At 43.8% G+C, this 13798-nt stretch overlaps 1 protein-coding gene across 1 annotated transcript in view; it reads left to right on the top strand.

Annotated features, from left to right (window-relative positions):
• Window positions 1–13798, top strand: part of TYRO3 (TYRO3 protein tyrosine kinase) — a 364403-nt gene that overhangs the window by 87554 nt on the left and 263051 nt on the right. The window contains exons 2-3 of the mRNA XM_069208762.1: window positions 6220–6415; window positions 13381–13481. Coding sequence (XP_069064863.1) covers window positions 6220–6415; window positions 13381–13481 — 297 coding nt within the window. The remainder of the gene's footprint in view (window positions 1–6219; window positions 6416–13380; window positions 13482–13798) is intronic.

A 13798-nucleotide genomic window follows, 5' to 3' on the forward strand; every position in this document is an offset into this window, starting at 1 on the left:
TCACGCGCCTCCCTTCCCCACCCCTTCCGTGGCCCATGAGTCGCTACTGTGTTGAATATAAGTAGTAACTTCAGCAACATGTTTGGTGTTGCTCTGTCTCTCTTTCAAGACTGAATAAAGAGTAAAAACATACATAGACATTATTAACTTCAAAAACTAAAAAGATTTCCTTATACAAATTTAAACATCTCTTTATTGTTGGGAGCAAGTAGACATATTTTCTATACATTCAACCAACAATAATTTTGAAACAGATTTTTTTTTTTTTTTTTTTTTTTATAAGTGACATACCTATTTTTTTTTTAGATGTGTGCGTATTGTTATCAAAAGACATATAGGGCCTGATTACGACCTTGGCGGATGGGATACTCCATCACAAACGTGACGGTTCCCCCACCCCCCATTTTACAAGTTCCATAGGATATAATAGAAGGTGTAATGCGACAGACTGGATATCCGTCACATTTCCACCAAGATCGTAATCAGGCCCATAGATTTTTCCTAACCTTTCAAGGCTTTTTACGACTAAAACTTGTGTATTTCCATCAATGCATATCACAGAAGAATCCCTAAGATTGGAGTGATTACATGACAAATCCCTTATAAAATAAACTATTACAAACTGCAAGATAATTGAGCTTACTTAACATATCAAAAAGGAATTAGTAATATGGAAATATACAGTGCTAAAGTCCCATATCATCATTATTAAAAGCTAATGATCACTTTTCAAAACAAATTAAGAAAAATAAACACTTTACCGATGTTAGTGCTTCATCCCAGTTGAAGGTTTACGTCACCAATGGCTACACTGAGGAAAACTACCTCAAAATCATATTATTTTTTATCAACCTTATTTATTTCTAGCTTACATTCTGAAATGGCGGTCACCCTTGCTGTACCTTTGAGCTAAAATGCCCTCCAGTGTATTACAGTGCCTGAGTGGACATCCTCTGGACGCATGCATGCACATGGCAGCCATTGTGGAATGGTTTTGTAGCTAGTCCAAGGTGGGCTCCATATACATGCATGTTTTGTGGTGCATAGCGCACATGCATACGTCGTGCTGCACTAGTGGCCATTTTGGCTATTTTACTCTCCAATTCCAATATGGTCAATTGTCATCTTTGAACCGTAAAGTAAGAATAAAATAATGCATGGCAGCACTTTGCAGTGGCCAGACCATAAAAATGATACATAAAATAAATTGGAGTAGGGCGTTGAGTGGGAAGCAACAGACAAGGTAAGGTAGAGTCAGCAGATAAAACATGGGTGCCCTCGGTAGGGGAGGCAGACAGGGCCAGCATATGTGTGTGAAACTATTGTTTTAGCATGTTTACATCAGTTAACTGTCATGGGCTGATGCCAAACAAGATGATCAACCTTGTTAGCCAAATGCTAAATCTTGCTGAAATAGAATAGCTAATGGCTGAAAAAGGTTGTCTAAAAGCCCTTTTCTGTATACCTATGTGTATGACCAGCTGTTGTGTTTTGTGTTTGTGATAACAATAGCTCTCACCTGCCAGCTAAAGTTGTTTGCAGGCAAGACCTAAAGGGCATTGCTTTGCGTATACATTACAAGGATGAGATAAAGCATTAAATGTGTGATGACAGTATGTAGATTTCAGATATATAGTAGTCCCTCTTGCATTCCAGTTGAGGCTTAAGAATATATCCAAACTACCAACAGAAAAATGGTGAGATTAAAATGTTCCTGTCTGTTGATCCATGATGTGATTGACAGTATCTTAAGCCAATGATTCAAGATTGCTGAACAAAAAAATCCAGTGGTTGAAGAAGGACGAACCAATGCCACTTACAGTAAGTATATAATGCCCTGTTCGCAGTTCATAAGCACATTACATGTCAAATCACAAAATGAAGTGCGCAAACAGACAAGCGGGAGACAGCAAATATAGCTAGTAGACTTCTGCACCTTGGTATGTGTTAAATGCACAACAATCACAAAAGATCTACATTTAAAGTCTGAATCTTAAAGCAATACACAAGCATAGGAGAACACTCCTCATTGGCTTGCTCTTTAAATGTAAGCTTGTGTGGACTGCCTTCCTCTTTTTAGGGTCGTGCATGCGCTAGCGCCTGCATCTCGTATCCGAGACGCTGCCATGTTCAGTAAAGGGCTTGGAGCCCGTCTGTCGCTCACTATTTGTTGGTTTGCATGGCACTCGTCTTTACAGCCTTGTAATTCGTCAAGGCATCTCTGGCATCATTTCCGTTCCGCTGTGTGGAGCAGGGATAAGTCACTAATTGATGCAACTTAATTAGTGCCCTTCCGCTGCTCCCAGCGTGATCAAGGTACTATTGTGTTCTTTTTAAATTCCAGTGCCCTGCAAACAGAAGGCTTGTGACTGGCAAAAACGTGCCAAGCAGACACAAAATTACAAAGTTTTTATTTTTTAAGGCTAACTTTATTTTATTTTGCCAAGTCGTCTTTTCTCAGTTTCATCTCATGTTTTCTTTTGCTTTTGCTCATGAGCGCTGGTGTCAAAAGATGACAATTAACATGTTTGAAATATGAGAGATCCATTGCATTGCAATTGTTTGTTGTGTTTGGTCCTCTCCTGGAGCATGGCCTCATTTCTTGCGTCCTTCCACTGCGTACTTTTCTGGAACTACCTTTTCCTTTTTGATTAAGCACTCCATAAGAATGCATGCATTTTCCAGCTGTGTACGTCTCTGCCAAGCTCCATGTTGTTCTCTCTCACTCGTGTTTCTCCTCTTTGATGTGCTTGCCCTCCTATGCTTCCCCAACCACGGTGTTGTTTTCTCGGCCATGTGCTTCTCCCCTACAGCTCCATGTTCCTCTATCCCATGTGCTTCTCTTCACCACCCTGCGTTCCACATTCCTCTCTCTCACTCGTGTTGCTTCCCCCCATTGTAGGGTAGTATGTAGGGTCTCCGTCACACAGATTTATGGTGTAACCATGAAAGTAGAGATAAATCTTAGCAACAAGGCCATTAACTCATCAAAGTTTCTCATCAACTAATTGAAGGTACAATTAGGTTTTCCTCCCAAGTGAAAATACTTCTCAAGTTAGTCCAGTAAGGAGCCATTCATTGCTTAATTTGTGCTTGTTGTTGCCGGTGCAGAGCACCAGCACTTATTTTTGAGGGCCGGCGCTTAGTTTTCTGCCTCAAGCATTTATTGAGAGCAAAAGACACACATGGAAAGTTGGAGGAAGAGAAAAACGAAAAAGTGTGTCAAAGTTAGAAAGCAGAAAGCTGCGAGAGTGAGCTGAAGGGGCAGGGAGTGGCTGTAAATGGACTAAAAAGGCCCGAGATGGCTTCAGGATTGCGCTGCCTCAGTATTTAGTGCTGGCACATTTAATTGCAGCAGCCGCGTATTTAAGAGGAGGGCTTTGACTAGCGGCATGTTACTATTTACAAATTAAACACTGGAGCCATGTAACGTTAATTACCACTGTGCACCAGTGATGACATCACTGATGAAATGAAACACAACATTGCTAGCATCTTCAATCACCAAAGGCGTTTCCTCTGAGATCCTTGATGACATCAAGCATATATTTTGCCAAGAGGCTCCTGGTGATCTCAAACATTTTATTATTTGTTGGAAAGCCTGTATGATATCTTGTCCAGAATGTAGGATTTCCTTTAGTATGACCTTTCGTCTTCTGTAAAAAATATGCTGCAGGTAGCGTCTTACTAAAATTAGCATTATGGGTTTTGTGCTCACAATATGCATGCATGGCATGTGCGCGAACAAGATACAGTCCATTTCGTGAAGGTGAGTCATTTGCAGTCAAGCATTCTGCTTTCAACATGAAGTTGACCTATTACAATAGTAGCTCTCTCACCACTAAACATCCGGCGTCTCCTGATAATTTCTCTCCAGCTTGGATCCATGATCTAGTAACTATTTGGTACCTGATAGTGGACACAAATGTGACCCCCTACAGCTGTAAAGGAGAACTGCTGAGAAAAAGACACATGAACTCAATACCCCCACCTGAACCTTTTGATTTAGCATCCCAAATCTCTGGATGCAGAGATCGACAGCCGCCCTTCTTTGAAGACATGATCTCCTGCTGGCCACGCTCGCTGCTTGGGTATACTTTCTCTTTACCAAGGACCAGGCTAGGTCCCTATTGCAGGCAGTGCCAGCCAGAGCTCAGTAGGGGAGAAAAGGTACTTTTTAGGTGATGCACTTTCCCTAGTCCACCAAACAGGACACTATGCTATGTTATCCGTCTGACCCATAATACATACTAGGGGAGAAGGTCGCTGTGCAAACCCTCTACTCTCCATTTCTGTAAGCGGAGCAACCTGTGGAAAAATTCCCATAAGCTGCTCTCCCCTGTATGCCTTTCAGTGCAGAAGCCGGTGATTACCACATTCAAGCCCTCGCTGCCACCCCGAAAGGCAGCACAGGAGGAGAGAGGGCAGATAGAGTGTCCTCTGCCCCTTGCTTCATCACAGAAGACGTCCAAGGGCACAATACATTCAACACATAGAATACACCAGAGCTTTATCTATTTTTGCTATTTTTGTTGGGGATCGATAAGCATGCCTCAATTACCAAAGAAAAGAGTGTTTGCAGTATGAATGGGCGTGTGAATTACTCATCCACTCTGTCTTGATGGTATGCTATGAACTGCATTATTTGTGAATGTAAAATCAATGAATGTTTGAGAGCCATTGATTTTTGTTTCAAAATAATCACCTTAAATTAATATTATTCATTCCAAGTTCAAAATATCTCGGTTTGCCATTTTCTCTTCTTTTTGACGATTATTGCTCACTGATTGCAACTCGGCTTACCTTGGGCTGTAGTATGGTATCAGCTCTTGTATTGCAAGCAGTTTTGGAGACGAGAAGCTCATTTCAGTTCTAGGTCAGTGTCCCGCTAGGGTAGGACTGACTAAAGTATTCAATGTCAGTGGCTGATGTTGAATAGTGGCCAGCGAGATCTTGTAATGGACATGTGTAGGGTGTACAGTGTGGATGAAATTGCCAAAGGACTTTGCTGTTTGATTCATTCTTCTCGGTCACGGTTGTCCATTGCTCGTGCTAGGGCGGTTGTTCAGTTTGGACGCACCAGTAGCCTATCATACGGCAGATGTCCATACGGTATGTTAAAGATACCTAGATCTCAATGGTTAATATGTACAGTGATGGAAGAATATGGATGTGTTGGGGAGGTGCTGTTGAGTTAGCGATGCTTAGTCAACCATATGGCTTTGGTGTTGTGTTGGGTTGTGTGAGCTAAAGCTCACAGGTCTGCCTCATATGTCCTTAGGGAGTTTCAAACCACGTATAACCTGCTCTGTTACATTTGTTCTTACTCTTGAATTGTTTTTGTTTAGTATTACGAAATGTTTTCCTGGTGTTCAAATACAATGCGCTATTCAAAAAATGAGCTCCCGTGTCACTGCTCTGAATAGCATTTGTCTATGAATAATGAGTTCACAGTGGTCAAATCAGTTTATGTTTTCGAGGACATATTGTGCTTCCTTCAAGAAAATAACATACACAAATAAGATACAAATTGGCAATGCAAATAAAGTAAAAGCGTCTTATTAGATACATGATAACATGTTTTTGTGGAAGTTTTATAGACCAGTTGCTACAAAGAAACTTTAGGACAGGTCAAAATCACCAGTCAAGTAAACTACTAATATGCGATTGATTGTGAAAAAACACCTCTATTATTGATTCAGATCACGTTTATAGTCTTTCCGCCACATTTGCCAACCAATATGTGCACCTTGTAACCCCCAGGTGGCATGTTGGTGTGGCTATATTGTTAGTCCTACATGTACAGTACCAGGAAAGGATCTAGATTTGTGTTTTTTAGTCTGATCTTTCATTTATTTTAAAGGAAGGAGATCTAACACACTCGGAGGGCGGATAGTGCTTGAACCCGAACAACTCCCACCGATTCTTAGATTCAAAGACTTTGTGAAGGGATGGTGGCCGTCACAGTGCTAGTGGTTTTTCTGGCATTAAAGAGAATATAGTGGAATTCTAGTAATTTATTTTAGCAGTTTATCGAATAGTTTAAAACCTTACTTAAGACTTTAAAATGAGGTTATTTCTCTTAGAGACAGATAGATGGAAGGCTTACATGCAATGTTTACTCCAATGTATGTGATGTATCAAAATGGTGCTGTTGTTCTTAAGAGGACATTAAATTCTAATTGATTTTCTGTTCTCTTTTTCTATTGTGTGGGGAAGGGGGATTTGTAGGTATGCGGTTCACTGGAAGCTCAGTCAACATGACGGTGTCTCAAGGGCAAGGAGTGAAACTAAACTGCAGTCTGGAAGGAATGGAGGACCCTGAGATTCAGTGGATGAAGGATGGGGAGGCCGTCCAGAGCATAGATCAGATGTACATCCCTGTAGATGAAGACCACTGGATCAGCTTCCTCAGGTGCGTGCAAGCTCTAATCCTCCGATTAACTTTTCCTTTCCAACAAAGGCTTCAAAACCACAAATCACATTTCTGGTCCAGTCTGTATTGTATATGATTAAGCGTGGGTTCTTCTCAGAAATCTAAGCTGGTCCATCGTCAAAGTCTTGTTGCATGGCCTCTTCACTCTCATTGCGACCATTATCTATCTACCTTTATCTCTGTTTGTTTAAACCACATACACCCAAGCTTTCACTTTTAGTTGATTTGCACTCGTGCTCTGATTGCATTACAGAAAGCATTATAGAAGAAGAAAAGTCTTGGCACTGGCTCTCCATCAAGGACCGCCTTGACTTCAAACTACTTTGATTTATAAGGCAATTAGTGGCTTTGCACATGACTTACCTTTCAAAAGAGTTTGCATCAAACCAACCTCCCAGGCACGTAAAGTAGCCTCCTTCCCTCATTTGCTACTGTGTACAAGTGGTAGGTTGGAAGATCCATACACAGTGCTGCCTGGCACTTATCTTCCGATTGTCCAGCCACTCCACGTTGTCACCCTTTTTAGGTCGAAGCCTAAAAGACATCTTAGGGACATTCAGAAAGCTGACCTAGGAATGCATTCCGCCTGTTGCTCACCATTGGCTTTATGGTTTGGAACTCACATTTTCTGGCTTTCCATTTGCTGGCTTTATTTGCTTTAGGCTATCCAGCTTGAGTTTGTCACTCCCATTGCCCAAACCTTGTTTACTATATTCTTCCACAAACTTGCTTTCTGTCAACAGGCATTTAAATCTTGTTCTTATCTTGTCACATATGCTGTGCATTCAAAGACAGAGGTAAAATGTCAAGCCCTCTCTCTTCCAAGAGAGCTTTGTGTTTACTTTTCTTTCTGTGACTTCAGAGTGAGATCATTTATGTGATAATCCTACTGAGTATCTGTGTAATATTTGAGGGGGTAGGATTTGTTTTTCCTAGCACACACCAAAAATGAACTGTGCTGATGTTCAGGAATACATCAGAATTAGTGTGAATGAAGCTCTTTTTTGTGTATGTGAAGTGTGGTGGAAACACATATTTTGAATATGATCAAAACACATTAATATATTAGGTGATGACATTTGCACACATTATCCTTTATGTGCAGGAAAACTATATTTTGGTGCAAATTTTATGGTCATTTCAATTGAAAATGTGTTGCCTGTAATGGCAGTGCGCTAGCACACAATTCATAACCCACAGTATGCCACACCACTCCACTCTATGCCTTTCCACTCTATGCCATGCCACACCATTCAATGACACCCCACTCCTCTCTACCACACTCCAAAGCTCTCAACTCCTTGCCACTCCAATCCATGCCACTCACTCCATGGCACATCACATCACTCCACTCAATGCCCCTGCACTCCACACCACTTTCCCAACTCCAGTCTACCTCACTCCACTCCAATGAACCCCAATCTACCCCTTCCCACTTTGCTACAGTCTACCCCAAACTACTCCACTCCAAATTACCCCACTCCTCTCCACCCAGTTTACTCCACTCACACCACTCGAATCTATGCCATCCCAATTTACCCACCCTAATCCTCTCCAATCTACCCCACTTCAATCCACCCCAGTCTACCCCACTTCACCCCAATCTACCCCATTCCAGTTTACCCCAGCCCAACTCACTTCTTTCCAGTCTACCCCATCCCACTCTACTCTACTTCTCTCCAGTGGAGTCTACCCCAGTCCAGTTTACCGCACACCGTTCAATTTTCCCCCACTCCAAACGCCACTGCAATCTATCCAACTCCTCTCCACTCTAATCTACCCAATTGCAGTCCCGTCCACTCCACTAAAATCAACCCCACTACAATCTCCCACAGTCTACCCCATTCCACTCCAATTTACCACACTCTGGTCCACCCAGTCTACCCTACTCCACTCTAATATACCCCTCTCCTCTCTACCACACTTCACTCTACCCAAATCTACCCCCACTCTACTTCACTCCAATCTACACCACCCCATCCCACTGCAATCTACCCATCCGACTTTACCTCACCCCACTCCACTCCAGGCTACCCCACTGTAATCTACCCCACTCCACTCCAGTCTACCCCACTCTAATCCACCCTTTTTCAATCTACCATATTCTACTTCAAACTACCCTACTCTAATCCAATAATCTACCCCACTCCACCCATAATCTACACCACTACTCTGTACACCAATCTACCACACTTCACTTCCCCCCAGTCAGCCTCATCCCACTCCAATCTATCCAACTCCACTCCACCCCAATCTACCCCACTCCACTTTACCCTGATCTACCCACCCCACCTCAGTATACCACACTCCATTCCATTCTACCCATTACACCCCACTCCACTTCACTCCAGTGTACTACATGCTATCCAAATCTACCCATTCCTGTCCAACCCACACCACCCAAATCCATCCCACTCCAATCTACCTTACCCCACTCCACCCCAAACAACCCTACTCCAATATCCAGCATCCAATCAGCCTTATTCCAGTCTACCCCAATCTACTGTGCTCCAGTCTATTCCACTCCAATCTACCCCAACCTAACCCAGCCTACCCAACTCTAATTTACCCTAATCCTATCCCAGTTTATCCCACACCACTTTATCCTACTCCACTCCAATCTACCCTAATCCACTCAACTCCAAACTACCCCACTCCTATCTCACTGCAATCAACCCCCACTCCAATCTACCACACTTCACGCCAGTCTACTCTTCCATAATCTACCCCACTCCAATCTACCCCAGTCCATTTCACTTCACTTTTCTCCAGTACACCCAAATATATATTCCACTCTACCTCGATCTACCCCACTCCAATCTACCCCACTCCAGTCTGCCGCACTCCAGTCCAATCTACCCCACTGACCAATCCAACCCACTCCACACCAGTCTACTACACATCACCCAAATCTACCGTTCTCCCCTACTCCAGTCTACCCAATCTACTCCACTCCAATCATCCCTACCCCAATCTACCCCACACCACTTCAATCTACTCCATTCCATTCTACCCTACTATATTCCACCCAGTCTACCCCACTCCACACTGCCCCTCTTTACTCCACTCTGCCCCAATGCATTGCACTCTTCCCCAGTCTGTCCCACTCAACTCCAATGTACCCCAATGTATCCCACTCCTCTACCCCAATCTACCCTGATCTCCCCTACTCCTATCTACCTCACTCTAATCTACCCCGTCTAATCTACCCTAATCTACTCCACTCCAGTTTACCCCTCTCCACCCCAATCTACCCTAGTTCAGTCTACCACACTAATCTACCCAAATCTCCCACTCCACTCTGTGTCAATCCACCCCACTCCATCCTACCTCCCTCCAGGCTACATCAATCTATCCCCCTCCACTCTACCCCAGTCTTTCCCAACCCACCCCACCCCACGCCACATATATTTAGCAATGCTGAGCAGCAGCCACACTGATGTACATAAGGGACAAAAACACATTGCCAAAGCCAATAGCTCTCGCATAGGCGCAAGCTATTGGCTTTGCCAAAGCTCGTTTCTGTTCATTCCCTTTCTTCAAACTCCATGGTGCAGCGTCATGGTGGTGTGGGCACTTTACACATCGGTAAAATAAAATAAAATAAACATCCGCACCATAAAGAAGATGAGCTCGCAACTGGCAGTCTGGAGGTGACCGGAGTCGTTTTTTCTAGTCATCATATAATGTGCAACAGGAGCAGTAGAAGGACTCCTGACGTACAGGAAGTGATGGACAAGGCGAGCGGAAAGTGTGGTTTATATCTCTGAATGTGTTGCTTCTTGTACCATCCCCAAGGTGACACTTTTCCAATCTGTTGTAAATTGAGGGTGGTTGGGACTGAAGAAGAGAAAATATATGACGCGGGTGGCTAACCTAGTTTATTTTACACGCGTGGGTGCAAGGTGTGGAACTGCACCTTCCTACCTGTGAGTCTGCTATGAATTTCTGCTGTGAATGATGACGTGCATTTCTCGTGTTTAGCAGTGGAGGGCCGGGGGCATTGGACCATAGAAGTTATGTTATTTAACATGCTGAAGAGGGTGTACAGATGTTTTCATGGAGAGGGGGCCCCTCTTCTCCCAGTTATGCGTTTTCTATCTTTTCCCTCGCCCAGATGCCCACGCCCCCTTCCTGTGTATCTAACCAGCCACCATGGGCACCCTGATTATAAAAGAATCCATTGCTAAGCTCCTTGCCTAATGCATGCGAGATGGACAAAGATTGCAGTTGCCTTCTTTCCCCACTAGGAAATCATCTCAAGCAGCCTCCTCTAATGTGTATTGAAGCCTACGGTGTCCAAGTGCACAGGTGGGCCTGATCGCTGCCTGATTTTGAGTTGGTAGTAACTTAAAGTTCTTGATGTGTGGAGGAATTGCCAAGTGAAGGGAGAACCCAGTGGAGGTTGTCCACTGATGGGAATGTCTTCCACCATACCCATAGTGATGAAGCATGTGAGACTGGTTCATTCGCCGCCAGGTTTAACACTTTCTGCTCCTAAAAACCTCTCCTTCGGTAGGAAGAGACCCTTACGAGGAATGCCAGCGGAAGTGCGTAGAGACTTCCTGTGCTGTGCTCTGGTATCTGGGAGCCTGGGCTCCACACCCTGGCACGAGCGCAGGAGGGCAGGCTGAGCGATCCCTCCTCGTTTCCGGGTCAAACGGCGCTGCTGGTCAGGTGTGACTCAGCAGGCGGATTGCAAAACTCAGCAAGTGTCAGAGCAGTGTGCATTAGACGCGTCGGCAGCACACAGCAGGTGTGACACACCCCTGTGGGTCAACGAGCAGGTCATCCACCTTCAGACATCCATGGATGAGCGCGCGCCCATACCTACAGGCCTCCGAGTATCACATGGTCATGTTTACGCCGCACCTTTCAAAGTATTTAAAATATAGTGGTTTCAATGAAATTGAGTTCTCAAGACTTCAGGGAAAGAAAGGCGAGGAGATGTGAACACTTATCTATAGGTCTGAAAAAAGCCCGAGGCTTTAGTGGGAGGTCTTGCGCTAAGTCAGACCTTCATGGCTGTGCTTACATATTTGTATCCTAAAACTTTAATGATGCAGATCTTAATACCCAGACACCCAGCAATGAATATTATGATGGTATTTTATTAGTATAGGTATTTTACTTCGAAACATTTTGAAATTTTACAAGATGCCTTGCAATGTTGTTTTCGTTATTAAACTTGGAGATAATTTCTGAAACAAAATGGGAAAGCAGACCAGAGTAAACCATAAGGAAAATAAGCCCAAATACAGAATAACTACTAAGAAATCAAAAACAAAAAAGCATGTATTTAAAACAATGAGCGACCACGTAACCTAGTGTGCATAATGGACAAAGTAATTTAGGACTTGAAGGTGAGGCCATTGTGTTACCATAGTTCTCTTACCCAAGAAACCCATTTCCATTGCTGGTACAAAAAAGGCTAAAACTTGGCAAGAAGCATTTCTTTATTATTTGTACTAATGGTAGTTTGGCAATGTCATTTTTAGTGATAATGGTTCAATAGGTTGTGGAACAATTTAGCGTGTATGCTTTAACACGCCCATTTTAGGGAGTTGGGTAGTCAGTGCGCACTCGTAGTGCAGACCCTGAGACCCTTCCGTGCACGCGACTCCTCTTCTCCACTCCCAGGCTGGACTGGCCATTTCCCCTGTGCATGCTTGATCTACTCCAGACAACTTGTTGTCCATGGTCTTGCTCAGATTCCCATTATTCCGTTGTTCCTCGGTAGTCTTTCTTCTTCTGGTCCTTTCTGACTCCGAGGGATGGCAGTAATGCCCTACATTGGACAGGGTTGGAGGTAGCCCAGTGAGCTGCACTGGTGACGTCATAATGGCCACGACATAGTGACTGTATCAATTCAAAAACGAGAGAAGCTCTTCCATCCTCCACCTGCCCTTTACCCTAGGCTTAACTCCCCGTCCCCTCAAGCCCACCCATGATTAGAGTTCTGTATACACAGTTGGGATGAATGCTCGAGGCACATCTCATGTATGTCGTATATATTTATTCCCATTATATCGTGGACTTTGTACCCATCTGTCATCGCACAGTGGAGACGTTCTAATAGCACACACTGTGTTTGCCCGACTGCTATGCACAAAAAGTGTGAAATTAAAGTCGGATGTCAGAATAAATACGTTTTCAGAAGGCAATACGTTCCACCCACTTCAGAAACACATCATGAGGACATCGTCAACCAAGGGAGTTGATTTCTTTTATATTTTTGTTACACATCTTGCAGAGAGTGTAGATGACATGATTGTACAAAATGTGTCTTGGAACCAAAATCATTTGCAAAGTGAACATGAATATCTCTCTCTACACCCCCATCTGCCCCCTAGAGGTGGGGATTGGGTGTGTAATAGGGACTTATTTTCATAGTATGGGGTAATCCTACATATTTCAGCCATCGGGATCTGTCTCTCTCTGCCCCCCATGCATGTCCAGTGGGGAGACCCCAGTCTATGAAAGGAGAGGAGAGCTGGCCATTGACATGGCCGACACCCTACATTGGTAGAATTTCCATTAACATCAGGAACCTTTCTATGGAAGCCCATAAAATCCATGAATTATTTCAATACTTGTATTGTAACAGGGAACAATATTTCTCTACAGCAGCAAACCAGGCACGTGCCTCTGAAAACTTATGTGATGTTCCCTATGGGCTGTTTTTGGCTTTCAAAAGACTGAGGGTGCCTTAGCCCATCCCGCCCTAAAAGCCCAACCTTTGTTCCCCAGATGGTAAGCAATTTTTCTAGTTTCCTGTATGGCCCTGTAACCATACTAGAGTCTACCAAAAAACTTGCATTGTACCCGTGGCCGTTAGGTGGGTTGGGGACCAGAAGCAATACGTCACTGCCGAATGAATGTAGGTGGCATCCAATGTCTACCGAAGTTGCTAATCCTGGTTATATGTTTCTTGCTCCCTTTAGCTTGAAAGGGGTTGAGCGGCCGCATGCGGGGAGGTACTGGTGCGAGGCTGGAGAGGATAATGAGAGGGTGATGTCAGACGACATGTGGCTGACCGTTGAAGGTAAGGCTGAAATGAAGTGTGATCTTTGTTTGACAATGGTGTGTACTTGGTGCATGATCTTTGTATAGATGTGTCCCTGCCACAAACGCCAGAGCATGTGGTCCAATGTCAGCTGGCCAGTGATTCAGAATGCGGATATACGCAACACCGAACATGAGAAGTTATTGTCAGACCTGCAAATCGCGAGACAAAATGGAAAATCCAAAATTCAGTGCTAATATATTTTGCTAAGATTTGCAAACCCACACCCCTTTTCCTAGATCACTAACCTGGCTAGTTTGAACTACAATGTTCTACTTTAACTTAATTATTTGCTT

This window comes from Pleurodeles waltl, chromosome 9, assembly GCF_031143425.1.
Source record: "Pleurodeles waltl isolate 20211129_DDA chromosome 9, aPleWal1.hap1.20221129, whole genome shotgun sequence".
NCBI classification, from domain to species: Eukaryota; Metazoa; Chordata; class Amphibia; order Caudata; family Salamandridae; genus Pleurodeles; species Pleurodeles waltl.